This window comes from Notechis scutatus, chromosome 6 (genome assembly GCF_049901735.1).
Source record: "Notechis scutatus isolate UNSWTSFEM ecotype Mainland chromosome 6, rNotScu1.2, whole genome shotgun sequence".
Lineage (NCBI taxonomy): Eukaryota > Metazoa > Chordata > Lepidosauria > Squamata > Elapidae > Notechis > Notechis scutatus.
The window spans coordinates 53,852,951-53,868,980 of NC_142014.1; the positions used below are offsets into that span (position 1 = coordinate 53,852,951).

General features: G+C 39.6%; 1 protein-coding gene across 1 annotated transcript in view; it reads right to left on the minus strand.

Moving 5' to 3' along the window:
• TRIOBP (TRIO and F-actin binding protein) overlaps positions 1-16,030 on the minus strand; it is a 59,992-nt gene that overhangs the window by 42,413 nt on the left and 1,549 nt on the right. The window contains exons 2-8 of the mRNA XM_087969068.1: positions 12,838-12,990; positions 11,032-11,154; positions 10,295-10,469; positions 7,220-7,592; positions 5,506-5,638; positions 2,229-3,611; positions 1,411-1,497 (exon numbers count right to left, since the gene is read on the minus strand). Coding sequence (XP_087825194.1) covers positions 1,411-1,497; positions 2,229-3,611; positions 5,506-5,638; positions 7,220-7,592; positions 10,295-10,469; positions 11,032-11,154; positions 12,838-12,990 — 2,427 coding nt within the window. The remainder of the gene's footprint in view (positions 1-1,410; positions 1,498-2,228; positions 3,612-5,505; positions 5,639-7,219; positions 7,593-10,294; positions 10,470-11,031; positions 11,155-12,837; positions 12,991-16,030) is intronic.

Below are 16,030 nucleotides of genomic sequence, written 5' to 3' on the forward strand. Positions count from 1 at the left end.
CTCCCAGCTATACCAATCCCTCCTTCTACTCCCTCCCCTCTCAGAAATCATGCAATTCGGAATACTTAGATGTAAAAAAATCTTAATACTTGGTATCTGTAAAAATATAAACAGGCCTATTTTTACAGCAAAAAAATAATAATTGGATAATACATTTTGTCTTTTAAAAAAATTAAGATTGTATATTTGCAAACTCTCCTCAAATATGTATCTATCTTGTACTACAGAATATAATCTTTTCCCACTCCAGAAATATTTGCATATAGCTTTAGGTCATTTCAGTGTCATCACTTCTAAATAGGGATTAATGGTTCTTTCAGGCTATTTACTTTGCTGCTGCCTCCCTTAAGGGTGTAACATGCTTAACAGTAGAGGCAGTGTCTGGAAGAGCAGATATACAGGTGCTAAACTGGCCTAAAGCACGAAGGCAGATTCATATCATCCACTTGCAGCTGCAATTTGAGCAGAGGCTTGCTCTAAAGGGGTTTTGGAGGGAGGGGGAAGCATTGATGCAATGTTTACAGAAGAGGCCAGCTGGCCAGCCATCTCCACCTGAACAATAAATAATAGTCCCCAATGTTGTCTACGTGCCCTGCTATTCATGCACTACTTTTTAAATCAGGCTTTCCAAGTTCAGATTCAATACTGCACTGTTCCTGGACCCATAAACTCAGCCCAAATAGCAGGGGGGGACTCTTCTCAGTCTTACACCCAAATATTAGTGGGACTGGTATTCTTTAATCTTAAAGGATGATCTAGAATTTTCTAGTTCTGTGCATTTCATTTACTTGCAGTCTATGACCATTTATTTGAAAACATTGAAATTTTCTGTGGGTTTATATCAGTAGTGTATTCCCCACGTGAGATATAATAAGTCTTTTTCACGTCAAGCTCCAACTCCTGATGATTTCATAGCTACTTCCATATTTTCTTGATCAGAATCCAGAAATGGCATTGCATTTTTACAAACTTTTTAAGCTATTGTTAAGAGGGGGGAAAGGGGGGGTGGGGAAAGGGGGGGGGAAAGAGGGAGGGGGGGGGGGGGGGGGAAGGGGGGGAAGGAAGAAAAAAGGGGAAGGGAGGGGGGGGGGGGGGGGGGGGAAAGAAGAAAAAAAAAGAAAAAAAGGGGAGGAGGGAAAAAAATAAAAGGGGAATAAAGAACAAAAAGAGAAGAATTGTTAATTATTCTTTCCAAAACAAAGTATAAGGCTTTTTTGAAGTGACAATAGTAGGCAATGCTGAACAGCTAAATGAAGAGTAGACAACCTGTGGCCATGCAGATATTCAGGACTTCATTTCCTAATAGTTCCTTCCCTTTTGACCATGTTGACTGGAACTGAAGAAATCCAAAACCTAGAAGGACATCAAGTTGCATCTACTTGAGCCAAAGGATATAAAGTTGTACTATACCTTATGTTTCTTACTGGAGTCCAGATAAAGGATTTGACTTCTAGAGGAACAAGCACTTGTTGCAATATGCCCTTCGCCTTGCTGCTTCTACAAAGGAAAGTGCAGAAAAAAACATTTTTGAAAAATCTCCATTTCCTCCATTAATGGGATAATTTAAAAAAAGCCTCAAAAAGCAAAAATTACTTCTGTTCAGAAGCCAATGCATGTCTTTGTCAAGGATTTTTAAATTAAATAATCATAGTTATATGTCTTTATAAAACAGCAATTCTAAGCTATTTTAGTGCTTTACAATATCAGTATAAATATGTTATTTTACATCACACTGAAAACTTTTATATTCTATGTAGTTCTGATTGCTTACAATAGCCCTTTTCTAATAACTTTTCAACAGTTCAGATTTGCTCTGCTGAATGAGTAAGCCTTCCTCTATATTAATACTGCATATGCAGCAACCGTTGGTGGACATTTGGCTAGTTAAATACGCCATGGTTTTTAAAATCCTGAAAACGGACATTAGAGCCATGAAACCACACATCCACAAAGATGTAATAGCTGCATTTTTCTATTTTTATATAATTCCACTCCTTAACTCATACAATAGTGCCAATGACATATTTTACAGGGACACACACTGCACATACATACTTAAAAATGAGACATATCAATGTTGCTTCAGGAGACAGAAAACAGGATTCTTCTCTGAAGCATGCCTGATTATCCACCCTGCATTTTGAGGACCAGGCAGAAGACAGAAACCAAAAGAAAATATGGGACAACATGAAAGCAATTTCAGGTAGTGTTTTTAATCTCTTCCTTACCATTCTTTCCTTATTATTTCCCAGATGCTTCTCTGCTGTTAAGGGACTGGGGCACCTCTGCCAGTTTATCCATTTATCCTCTGCCCATTTTACTGGAGTTCCTTGGTTTTTCCTGTTATCCTCCAACTGTTGCTGCCCTGGCTTGGCAGAATGAAAGCACTCCCCTTGGTTTACCCACTCTTTTTCCAAGGATGGCATTGGATGTACATGGCTTTGGGAGCTTTCTTGGATTCTTGGGACAGTCTCTGGTTTGATGGAGTGTGCAAGAGCTTCTTGGACCATCCCTTTCTGTCCAAAAACTGTAGGGTCTGTGGGGCTAAAGGATGTGCAATAACCCTTCAAGTCATTCCCTTTCTTAGGAGTGAAAGCAACTGAATGGTCTCCTTTGCTCAGCCCATCACTACCGGCACTGGCCCTTAAACTCCTGGCTTCCCTTCGACTTTTCCAGTTATTCTCTTGGCGCTGCTGTGAAGCAGCACAGCATCTTGCCTGCTCAAAGCATATTTGGGTACTTTCCATCAAACTCCCAGGACTTGGAGAATGTCTGAGCTCTCTCAAGTTGTTCCAGTTGTCTTCCTTGAATCTCCCTGGACCACAAGAGTTTCTGATATCTCTTTTGCTTCTACTAGCAGATATTCCAGGACTAGAGCTATTCACAGCTGCACTAGGACATTTCAAACTGATTTCCATTTCTTGCCTAGGATTAAAAGAATACTTTTTCACTTCTTGGGCTCCGCACTGATCATGCCCAAGCCTTGAACAAACCACTGGCCGCCCCTCTTTCCCTCTAGCTGCTATTTCACTTCTTGAGCCAACAGCACAAATAATATCTTGGGAGTCTCTTATGTTCTTTCTTGGCTGGTCAACTGTACCTACAAGGAGCAAAGGTTTTCCTCGTGCCTTCCGGTCACTTTCTTTATACCTATCTAGTTGCCTTGTGAGCCTTGCTTGATTCTTGTCCAAAGTCTTTGGAGGGTTAGCAGTATGCAAGGTACTTGGACTGCTTTTCCATCTAGTGTCTGTGTCATTCTTTCCAGGGCTCTTGTGATGTGAGATCTCTGCTGGCCTCTTTTTATCATTATCCACTTGCCTCCCATGACTCATAGGACAAAGGGCAGCCCTCTCTGCACTGGAAGTCAAACGGGACACAAGCTCCTCCAATTTCCTTCCTTGTCTCTGCATCTTCTGAGAGGTTGAAGTTGTTGAGTACAGAGGCATCCCTCTACTTTGAATTTCTCTCTGTGATTGCTGATTTGGGTTCTTTAAGTGCAAGGATTCACCATGGCTCTGGCTACTTATCTTGAGTTGCTGTTCTGCTCTTCCTACGCAAAGAGGTTCTCTTTTCCTGGGCTGTTCTGGCTCCCATGGAAATCTTTTCTTCACCTGTAGCAGAGAAGGGAAGAGAACAAATTATGCAAGTCCCATCAATGTACCTATTGCAAACAGTTAAACTTAATGAATTACCTTGGAAATTAGAAATCCATTAGAAAAACATTTCTCATGCTGAAATTTATAACTTGAAAAATTCGATTTCCTACAGTGGCTAGTTTCCTCACATTCCTTTTTATTCTTCAGTAGTAAAACATCTCTCTCACTGTTGAATACTCAATACAAGGCAACGTAGTTTATTAAATAAAACACCAACCCTATAAAACTTGTTCTCATTAGCAGGGGCTGAAATAACTGCTTCATTCCACTTAATGTGATAGTAAAGCCATCCTTATTCAATCAAACCTGCTTGAATTTACCAAGATTCTTTGCTGAATTAAGCCTTCTATGTATCCTCCACTGCCTTATAGTCCCAAGCAGAAATATTTAATTAAAGCAATATTTTTAAAAGATACGTATATTCTATGTTCCAAAAGAAGTGCTGCCATTTCTTTTAGAACATGAAATTGAAGGTTCTCTAGATATTGTACAGAACTACAAATATCATTGATGCCTGTGATTGGAAGTGTTGGGATTTGGAGATAAGCAACTAGCAGTCAACTATTTTTCAGGTACTACAAAAAGAGATAGTGGAGTTCTAAGATTTAAGCAGATGGGTGTTATGTATGCAGAAAAACATTCTACTCTAAAGCTCAATAGCTCAAGACCAGTCTTTCGCAATCTAACATCTTCCAGATTGGTTGGAATTGCAATTCCCATAATTCTCCAAGCATACTGATTAGGAATTCTGGGGATTACAATGTCAGCACGTCTGGAAACCAGTAATGTAGGTCAATGTAGTAATGGTTAAAACATTAATTTGGCGGAGTTAGGAAAATCAATGATTACTCATTGGATACTTTTCTAAATCTTCTGAGATTTTCTTTGACATTTTCAACATGCTTACAAGCCTGCTTTGTAGTCCAGGATGCTAAAAACCACAGTATGTTCTATGGATATTGCAAGTAGTTCTAAAAAAATTCTAAATCTGAAATACTGAAAAGGCTAAATTCTGCACTAGTAAGGAATTTTCAAAATATATGGAACATTCTCAACAGTCCAGAAAAGTTCACATAGTGCAATCAAAAAATCAGTATCAGATTAACTGGTCAAGCAGGTTATTCTGAGCTGACCTCTGACCCTTCCATGCCCTTGCTGCCCCCAGCAATTACTATCAGTATATTTAACACAAACAACAAAAGATTATTTTGTTAAGATAAAGTAGATCCCTATATTGTGTTGGTTCATACATAGTGGCTATTTTTCAGATCTATGTTCATATCTGTTATTACAAGTACAGACATGCCCTGAGACTTGGGCCACTGGCAGCCACCACTAGCAGTTGAGAAAATTAAAATATAGGTTTCAACTATTTTTAGTTGCCATGGCCACACATGAAAAAGTGTTCTGTCATCCTTTGGCAAATAAAATAGCAAAGCAATTTCTTCCCAACACCACAATGCAAAGATGTTTATAAGGGACAATCTGATATCCTTGCAAAACTAGCACATCAAAGGGAGGGTTAAATTGATTTGCTTCTCCCTTGCACCATGGTGAATTTTGTGCAACCAGGAAGAGTTTGTCACCACAGCGTTTTCAAGATAACAACTCTTCTTATATGCTTAGAAGTGGTACAATCTTCAGCTGTTGTGGATTGGTCTGTTCCTCAGTATTCCACCCCACAGTTGAAAAATGAAGCCGAAAAAGCAAGAATTTCATTCTTTGAGGTTGACCACCACAGAAAGCAAGACAAATCAAGGAATGCAACACTGAAGATATTTTTTCTTTCCCCCTTCAATATCCAGCTGCTAAATGGAACTGAAATTCTTCCTGTGGACCAGCCACTCACTTCTCGGCACAGGGTGGGGCTCGATCGCCTTCTGACTAATCGCCCTTCCTTGGCCAGCTTCAAGGACTTGCTGTCCAAACGTTCCAGGAGGCCCTCTTCCAGCGCCTGGAAGACTTCCAGGGTCTCTGACTTCCTAACAACCAAAAATAAAGGGACAGTCTTCAGAAACAATTGAAATAACCTGCAAAGGATCTCCACATTCAAATCAAGGGTTGATATGAGCATTTACACTCCAGGATATGTTTTTCATATTATTTCTAGTACCTGTAAAAACTTCTCCCTGTCTGGTAGCCTTGAGCCATGTTTGATCATAAAATCCATTCTCCCAAAGTCAAGTGTATGTTGGTATAATAAGAATGTAATGCAGGCAGTCCTTGACTTGTGACCACAACTGAGCCCAGAATTTTGGTTGGAAGTCAAGTCACATGAGTAGACCAGTGGTGGGATTCAAATATTGTTGCCACCAGTTCGGTGGGCGTGGCTTTGCGCGCATGCACATACTTTGCATGCATGCGTGCACCAAACGTGTACTTTGCGCAGGCACAGAGCTGTTCTAACTCGCCTCCTGCAAGCCTGCATGATCCCGGTTGCTTCAGCAGCTGCCGCGTGGCACTCTTCTGTGCCGCGCAAAGCAGCTGAGCTTCAAATTCAGCGGATAAAGGTGAGTATGGGAGCCTTGGCGGGCGGGTGGGCCCAACAGCAGAGCCATTAGAGCAGCGGAGAGAACTGGTTCGGTCTTTGCTGCTCATCGCTCCTACCGGCTCTTCAGAACCAGGCAGAACAGGTCGAATACCACCACTGGAGTAGACTCGATTTTATGACTACTTTTATGATGATTGTCAAGCGAGTCACTGCAGTTAGGAGAGGGGATGGGTCCAAGTGGTAGGCGAGTGCCCACAGCTCCACCTGCACAAGCGACAGGCATGTGTGTCCCATCCCCACTCAAACAAGGGGAGCTGTGCATGCATGCTCGGTTGCCTGCTGCATGCACAAGAGGAGCTATGTGTGTACTTGCCCACTGCTTCCATGGCCCAGTTCTGAATGGGCTGCAGCCCAGGGTTTGGGGATTCTACCAGTTCGCACCTATTCTCTAGAACCGGTTGTTAACATTCTAAACAGTTCGGAGAACCGGTTGTTAGAAGAAATTACTGGCCTAATCCTGTAAGGAAGGCAGGAAGGAAACATTCTGGTGTTGCTTACAGAAACTGCCTCTCCATTAACCCTTATTACATTCTTGGCAGGACTAGACTTCCTGTCTCAGGAACTTCTCTGGAGTTTTTTTTCCCTCCTTTGCTGGTACTTTGCTTGTGTGGAGTGATTATTCAAAGTTAGAATGGCACTGAAAAAAGTGACTTATTACCATTTTTAACACTTACGACTGTTGCAGCATCCCCACAGTCATGAGAGGCCAGGTGAGGGGATGCGTGCCTCGATGTGAGTGATGTTGAGTTGGCCACGCCCAGCCAGTCACATGACCACCAAGCCATGCCCACCAACTAAGCCACGCCCACAGAACCGGTTGTTAAAAAATTTGAATCCCACCCGGCTGCAGCCCAAGGCTTGGGGATTCCCTGCTCTAATGGGACCAAAAGGAACGTTCTCCATATTGTCACAGATGAATCTTTGCAGTAATATTGTTTGCACAAAGACTTATCTAGTTCCCATGCTTGTGGCTGAGAGAGGATGCAGTTTGGGACGCAACAGCATTTCTTACCTGCGTTCCTGCCCAAAAATCCGTTCCACCTCTGCTCGGCCTGGGCTACGAGCACGGCTGTGCTCTTTTTCAAAAGCCTCCTGGTGACGGAGCCGTTTTGCCTTGGGCAAGTCAGCCAAGATTGTATAGTTCTGCTTTATCAGCCCACATCGGCCCTCACTGCTGCCACTCTTGTGAAAGTTCAGCTCAGAATCTGCCAAGCTGAGGGAGGCTCCTGTGGCCTTGCTAGGAGTGGGCAACATGCTATGATTAGGACAGGAAGTGGAAGAGATCCAATTTGACTCTGATTTACAACACTCCAAAGAGAAATAGCCACTCTCAGCTTGATGCTTCCTCCTGCTGTCGCCACAGTCCTGGCTCATAGCCCTGGATTCTAGAAGGAAGAAAAAATGTCATAATGACAAATTGTTTGAAAAAGGTGTTCAAAACATCTCTGAACAGAGTTGCTTTTAAGACAGAATTGGGAAACACAGACCCCAAAGCACTAACAAAAAGCATTCTGGCTTATTCTTTATCAGAATCTTCTTAGTGTTATTCTAGACCAAATGTCCTCCGGACATGTTGCACTACCAGTTTCTAAGCCTCAGCCTGCCTGCCCCTTGGCTGTGCTGGCTAGTGAAAACATGAGTTACAATCCAAGTATGTAAGTGATGCCAATTTGGTGAAGTCTCTTTGATTATCAATTATGCTTGTTGATGGCCAAATTGACATAGCAGACCCTTCTGGCCAATAGAAAGCTTAATTTAAAAATACTTATGAGGCTAGGGAGTTTAAAAACAACCTTTTGGCATTTACATGGTGAGCAAAAAGGAAAGCCCTCAATCTCCATCTAATAATTTCAAGGTGGCTGAAAGGAACTGTGAGTAGATGAGGATAAATATGGTTTTGACTGGTTGCAGTTGCAGCTTTTCCACCACCACTCAGGACAAAATAAGTCTTCATCATCAATGAGGAGAGTAAGACGAAAAAACAGATAATCTTTACAAAGAAGATTTGTAATTGAATATTTTGTACACTGAACTAAAGCAATGTGCATTCCATTTCTTCATGAGGCCATTCCATGAATAGATTCCAGTTTCTACCTCTGAGATATGATCTGGAGAATGCCAGTTTTCAAAGAAGGGAGGGAAGAAGTATTTATAAGCCCCTGGCACAAACTTGTTCACACAGTGTATGGAACTATTACTGAATAAATAAATATTAGTATTTAGTAATACAAAGGCTATTTAGATATCCAATGAAGACAGGGCTGGGCTTTCACTGGTCAAAGGAAAAGACGTTAGTGCTTAATACTGGTTCATTTTCTCTTCCTCCTACATTTTCTTGGTTTTTTTCTGCCTTCTCTGGGAGGTTATTTCGAATTTTTAATCTGCTTCTTCATATTACTTTCTTTTGCAGCTTCTGGGTGAGGATCTATAAGGGGTTAGACATTCCTATGAGTGGAGACAACACCGCGGCAAAGATTGCTAGTTCTGACCAACAAAATTTTTCCCAGAGAAGAGACCAAGAGATCATCCACTTGTGTTCTACAGTAGAAGAGGAGACCGCAGGAATTAACCTTCTTGCGATCAATCATAGGTTGAGTGGCTTGGAAGTAGAGGGATTACCACTCAAAAATACTGTGCAGCCCTTTATGGACACTTGACTAGCCAAAGCCTCACTTAAAAAAAAAACCTGATATAATTAATTTATGTCTTAAGAAAGATTTTCTAAGCAACAAGAAAGAATAAAGACACTCAGTGTCTTTTTGGAATTAAGCCTTCTTTTTGGAATTAAGAAGAGAGAAAAAAACTAATTTTGATGTAAAAGCAAACAACAAGATTGTGATTTAAATTTTTAACAGATAAAGGGCACAATAATTTTAGAAACAGAAGAATTGTGTTTGACGTCTCTTTAAAAATAGTAAAATTAACTAGACAACTAAACTGAAACTTTAGGGGAATATTGATTATTTATTAAAGAAATTAGATACTTGATAGATTTTACAAAATAAGAAGATAAGTAATGTGAGTCCGATTGTGTGACTGTAACTATGGAGAGCTAATTAGGACTAAAATGTTAAAGACAGAGAGAGCAAAACAGGAAAACTCCCCAGAGAAGATAACTATTACTCACCAAATTAAGCTTCTACAGAGGTGGTTGTCTATGTTGACAATGAGAGAGATGGAACTAAAAATGAATTATGCAAAATGGCTGGCATATGTTGTGAAAAGAAAAATAAAGTAATACTAAAGTTACAAGAAGGAAATACTGCAATAACAGATAATGCAAATATGCAGAATTATTTCTCCAGCATTGTTCTACTCTATATAAAAGAGCAAGAAAAACATAGTAAAACAAGAAAGGCAGCTGGCCCAAATGGTCTGCTGGCCTCTTATTATAAATGTTTTGAGGATGAATGTTTATAACATTTACAACAAACAATGAATATTATTCTACAGAATGGAAAGATTCCTGACAGATGGAAAGAGGCCAACATAGCATCATAGGGTTTTAGAAAGAAGAGGATTATGGTATAATTCTACAGAGAAGTTTGATTAGAATTGTATGTATGACTGCCAAGAGGATGATCAGAAGCATTTTCCATGTTTTCTGTTATCTTCTCTTTTCTTTTTTTCTATCTTTTTTCTTATATTTTTTTCTTTAAAAAGTACTTGTATATAAAATCCTTTAATAAAAACTATTTTAAGAAGTATTATTTCCTTTTGCCCTTCAACCACCTCTAACCGGACTAAAATCGTCAAGTTCTTTGAAACCTAGATAGGGCTTTTCCAAACAACCATACAATATTTCCTGACTACTATTTGAAATCCAGTGTAACAGAAAGTTATGTGAATTGAAGACCAATACATCTGGAAGGCATAATATTAGAGAGGATTGATATAAATGGTGGAGCAAAATTAACTGTGTGCATGAGTTGAGAGAGAAAATAATTTTTATTCTACTTATAAAATAAATAAAAAAATTTTTTTATTTGAATGCAGATTTGTTTTCCGTTGTGGAGCACTAGGACAGGAGTTGAGCATTTCCTAAAAATAAGGTCAACAGAAAGTTGTTGGTGATAAGAAAACATACCTGGTTTTAGACAACTCCAAGACACTGTTCTTCTACAGGATGTTGCCTCAGCCCATCTGTGCCTATCAGAGTGCAAGTTTTCAGATTGTACCTTTTTCTTCAGACTTGCAATGTGTAGTGAGTTTTCTTTTTCAGATTCCAAAATGTTGCTGAGCAGTCTAGTCATTTCCTGGTCCTAAGTGAATAAGAATTAGCATGTCACTAAAAAGTCCCTACCAAGAATCAGATTTATTCATGTACTTGTATTTCATAACATGAGAATGTTGAAAAATAGTGAGGTTGCAGGTATATGAAGGACTATTAAAATACCGGACTTTTGCTTGTTAAGTGGATGTACAACTTGTTTAAAGTTTGTGTGAAGACTGCATCAGGATCTGACAATTAGAATAATGTTATTATTCTTTTGAAGAGAAAGTTTTTAAGAGTGAATGCAATATTTACCAGGGTCTGGTTTGTTAACTCTGCCTGCAAAAGTTATTTTGGCAGAATTCTGACTAGAAGGTTTCCGGAAGGAGACAATAAGCAAATTTTGGGAAGTGCTGTATAGTTCTGTACTAGGAGAGAATGTGCAGACTCTGCCCTTTAGGTCACTGAAAAATGTATGAATGGAAAAAAGTTCATTGTACATTTGTTGATTTAGAGAAAGCATGGTAAAAAGAATAAAGTTAACTATGGAATGTTTTGCATGCATATGGACTAGTAGATTGTTAAAGTAGATATGAGAATTGATCTCTCACCTCACTAAGCATGGCATTGCCATCTGCATCAGTGCTGAGAGTATTGATGGCATCAGGGCATGTATTTGCTGCTTCAGATTCTTCATTGCTGCAGTTGAGCTGGGTGTATCCCAACCTTTCCTGCTGGCTGTGGGGAAGAAGAAGTGAAACAAATGAGAACCACCAACATTTCAGGTACAGTTGTAATGTTAAGAGCTATGTCTATAATAGAAACTTGTTTAGAAGGCTCAGCCTTGCTTTAAAAAAACTTGTGCTCAAAAGCAATGGTTATACTAATTAGTTAATGTAAATCTCCAGATTTAATTACTTTTATTTGGTGGTGACTTTACTGACTTAAACATGTGTCACATGAGTCACATTTGGATGTTCTACTCATTCTGCCAAGCAAAATTCTATATTTTTGCCCTGCTCCTCTATCATCATTGGTCTACTATAAGAGCCAAAAATGAATGTATTAATTTCACTGCTCTACTCCTAGTTGTCTGAAGTAAGAAGGCTGGATGTCTCCTATTGGCCAAGAAAAAGGTAAGGTTGCAGTTTAAGTGGGAGAAACTCTGTATAGAATCCAACCAGCAATGGATTTTACTACTTTGAGATACTTCCATGCAAATCATTTAATAGCACCGTTCTCTGATCACGCTAAAACTGAAATACTAGGTTTTACTTTATCTTTGTTTATATCTCACCTTTATTATTTTTTACAAATAACTCAAGGCAGTAAACATATCCAAATACACCTTCTTCCTCCTATTTTCCCAACAACAATAACAACCATGTGAGGTGAGTTGGGCTGAAAGAAGAAACTTATGAAATGTTTTAGCTTCCTGGAAATTTGGATGATGTAAGGGAACTTTACATCAACAAATAGTCATTTCTCAAAAATATTTACAAGTCTCTCAATAAAAATAACATTGAAAAGAATGTTTGTATACAATACGAACAGCCAATTAAATGGACCATACTGAACATCTTCCCCTTATCAAATATTCCAGTTCAATTACATGACTACTAATAAAAAAAAAAACCACTTGAAATTAACATATCACACAATAAAAGAACTGCTTCCAACATTATTTTTTCCTTATGCTTAACATGAAAAGAGTGAACGGCTGAGGATAACTAGTGACATCACAGAATGTGAGATACAAACAGTGGATTCTTCCTTTCACTTGTATCTCAGGAGAATGAATTTCATTTTGATTTTTTTTCCAAAAAGGAAAAAAAATACTATATTGCCAATTTAAAAAACAATTTAAAAATGTTCTCAACAATGTGAAGAGATTCCAACAGATGAAAAATTTGACAATACACAGAATTTCTAAGTGCTGTCCAATTTTGTGGGGTATGGCACCCAGTGTGCTAACAACCATCAGGACCACTACAGCCAGTTTATGCCATTATCTTTCTACTTCTATTTTCAGATCTTAATACTTTGTGATCTTCTCCAATTCTTAACATTATTATTTCAGAAATGGTTTGTTATCTTCTTCCTGGGACTGAGAGTGAGTGACTGGCCCAGGGTCACCCAGCTGGCTTTGTGCCTATGGTGGGATTAGAACTCACAGTCTCCCAGTTTCTAGCCCACTGCTTTAACCACTACACCAAACTGGATGTCACGTGTATTAATATCACTTTATATGTAAGGCCTGTGGACATTATGCAAAATCACATGTTGTCTACCATATAAAATTTTTGATCATTCCTATTACATACTTTTGAAACTTGACCAGGAAACTCTGCATGCCTACTGAAGAACCAGCTATAAGTTTCAAAAATAAACCATCTTTTGCCTCACAAATATAGTACTTGCCTTTCTGTTCTGTCTTCAGAGCCCACATATACATAGACTTTACACTGGGATGCTAGAATGCACAAGGAGTCCCATGGATCAGCAGGATCAGATTCGCTGATATTATTAGAAATACAGTTAGGAAGGTTTATGACATCTTTTTTGAATACCTGTCAGGAAGAATTGAGAAGCTATAAAACATGGGCACAGAGGTACTTTAATGCTTCTTCAGTAGCTCTCTGAGGAAAGATGGGATTACCTTCTGTAAGCAATTAAAATCACCATTATTCCAATGAGCCTTTGGCCTCTGTTGGTTTGATTATTAGGTGTCCATCTTTTGGTTATCTGATTTTATTTTAATTCAGTTTGTTGAGTTTTATAACTTTTGTTTTGATGTGTTGTAGTGCATTGCCCAGAATCCTTCAATACAGGTAGTCCTTGACTTACAGCCATCATTGAGTCCAACGTTTTTGTTACTAAGCGAGACATTTGTTAAGTGAATTTTACCCCATTTTACAACCTTTCTTGCCACAGTTGTTAAGTGAATCACTGCAGCTGCTAAATTTAGAATCTGGCTTTCCCATTGACTGGGCTTATCAGAAAGCCTCAAAAGGTAATCCATGTGACTCTGGCATACCACAACGGTCATAAATGTGAGTTGATTGTCCAGCATCTGAATTTTGATCACGCGACCATGGGGATGCTGTAACGGTCGTAAGTGTGAAAAATACTTTTTTCAATGCCGTTGTAACTTGGTCACTACCGTTGTAACATGGTCACTAACTGAACTGAAGTCAAGGACTACCTACACTGGGACTCACTGTTTTTTAAGCAGCACCTCAACAAAAAATATCTCAAATATTTTATTCATTTTACAACATTTAAGTTCACCTTCAGTCATGATTACGGCTGGGAAATCTGGGCCAGTCGTGCTCTTAGACCAACCAATCAGGTTAATTGTTAGGATTCTCATGTTAACCTCCTTGAGCTCCTGAAGGAAAGGTTGATATAACCTAACAGAGAGGCCAGAATGCACTTTGAACATCCTGAACCAAAAAGCTCATAGAATAAAAAATATGAATAGCCCATTCCAACACTGGTCTCCAACATCTCAGTCAACCTCCTCTGGCCATTGGTGTCCACCTTTCTTCAGAGGGGATAACTCATCTTAACATTTAAGATAGTAATCTAGTGCCAACAACACATCTGCAATATAGCTTTCCCCAGCCAGAGATACAAGATTTATAGTCCAAAATATCTGGAGAGAGGTCATGCACTAGCTACTCGTATCACACCGAAACCTCTTCATGGACACATCTTTGTCTGGCAATATTTCTAAGCTCCCACTCAGGCGGAGCTCACATACTGTTCAAAGCCGAGGTTGTTGAAAAAGCCATTAGCTGGGTTCACACAACACCAAAGTCAAAACCAAACCAACCAATACAGCTTCATGTAATGTACAAACCCAATTAGAGGGTACTTTTTTTATTTCTAGCTTATGCCAGGCTAATGAAATAATTGTATACTGAAGGTTACAATTGGCCACCCCAGTTCCAATTCTGCAGACACTGTTAAACCACAGATTTGCAACTGTACTTGGGTCTTAGTGAAGGTGGAGATTACCTGACTGATAGGTTGAATTCACATACCACAGAGCCATAAACCACTATTTAGAAGTGAAAATCAATCATATTATGGCTTAGCATGCGGTTCCTGATCAAGCCCATAGTCTACCAAGGATGAACCATCTAATGGGAAGCACTGCCCACTCTGCTCCAGAGAAATGGAGCGGCTAGCAGCAGGGGTGTAGGTGAAGTATCCTCTCCTACTCAGATCCTAAGTTGAATTTCAAATGTGCCTGTCCCTTTAAGAGCATCTTATTGCCTTATTAAGCTAGAGAGCCATCCACCACCTCATCCCAGTCAGGTTACCTTAACAGGTTTTGATCAGCAAAGGGAGGGTCCCTAGCAGACTGGCTGTCAGCACCTCCATTTCCCTTCCATTGTCCTGCTGAAGCTCAGGAGGACTGGCTCTGGGCTGCACATAGCTACGCCAGAAGGAAATTCTAGAGGGCCAGGACTGGAGAGAAGAAACCTCATTACTATTTCATAATCCTGGGCTGATGCAGCCCACTGAACAAGACATAATATAAACCCCTTTGTTTACAGTATACAAGTTGGCACTGTATAAGGAGGGACGGTGCTGACGTTCAGCCAGTCAGTCTACACCAGGCCAGAAAGCATCCTACAGCACTGCAGAAAATAAACAGGGCAGTTTCACCTGCTGAATGGCTGCCTGCCACATAGCAATGAAAGACACAGAATTCCTAGCCCTTTAGAAAAGAAACTTATCAGGATCTCCACAGTAGACACTGAGCTGTCATTTTTAGCCACTGATACTCCTAATACTATCCTTAATTTATCAAGATTTTTTTTTTACTAAAGGTTAGAATTTTATTGGATATTCCACATTTGCAAACAGCACTAAAGCAAGAAAGCAAGCTATGGGGAAGGAGTGTTCTTTCATTTGGCAAGCCATCATTGTTTTAGGAAGTACTGGGGCTATGACAAGAATACTCTGCCTTCTTCAGGATGCTCCAAAACAGGAAAATAGAGGATAATCACTTCTGATACTTGCAGCAGCCTCTCTCCATCCACTTAGCAATCTTCAGCATGCTACCTGAGAATTGGAAGTTGGGGGAGGTGGGGGAAATCTAAGACCTCTAAGAACACCAGGTGGAGGAAGGTTAGCTTACAGCCTGAATAATCAACCTTCTGGTATAATAGGTAGTTGCAGAAAGCTGAATTTAAGTAGATGTAGTGCTATAAGAATAAAAAAGGACATTATTTTCAATATTCCCACTTTACATTTTTAAAGGTAGACAAAGGGACATGGCTTGCTGGTTCTGTGGCCAAAGAACCCTGGTGAAAGAATCAACCTAAGCAGAAGTCAAAGGAATCTAGAGAGAACAAAAGGAAATAGAATAAATCCCAAATAAAGAACAGCCAGCAGTCCCAACTAAGCGATTGAAAACAGCTTATGAAGAAAATGCCCCGTCATCTAATTCTCCTGGTGGGAGCAATGGAAAGAGGATGAGGCAATTTTTTCCCTAGGTATTTCAACCACAACAACCTTCCCTATCCCAAACTTAGCATAGGATCATGGATCAGCACATCTAGAATATTCTTGAGGGAGAAGAGAGACTGCAAA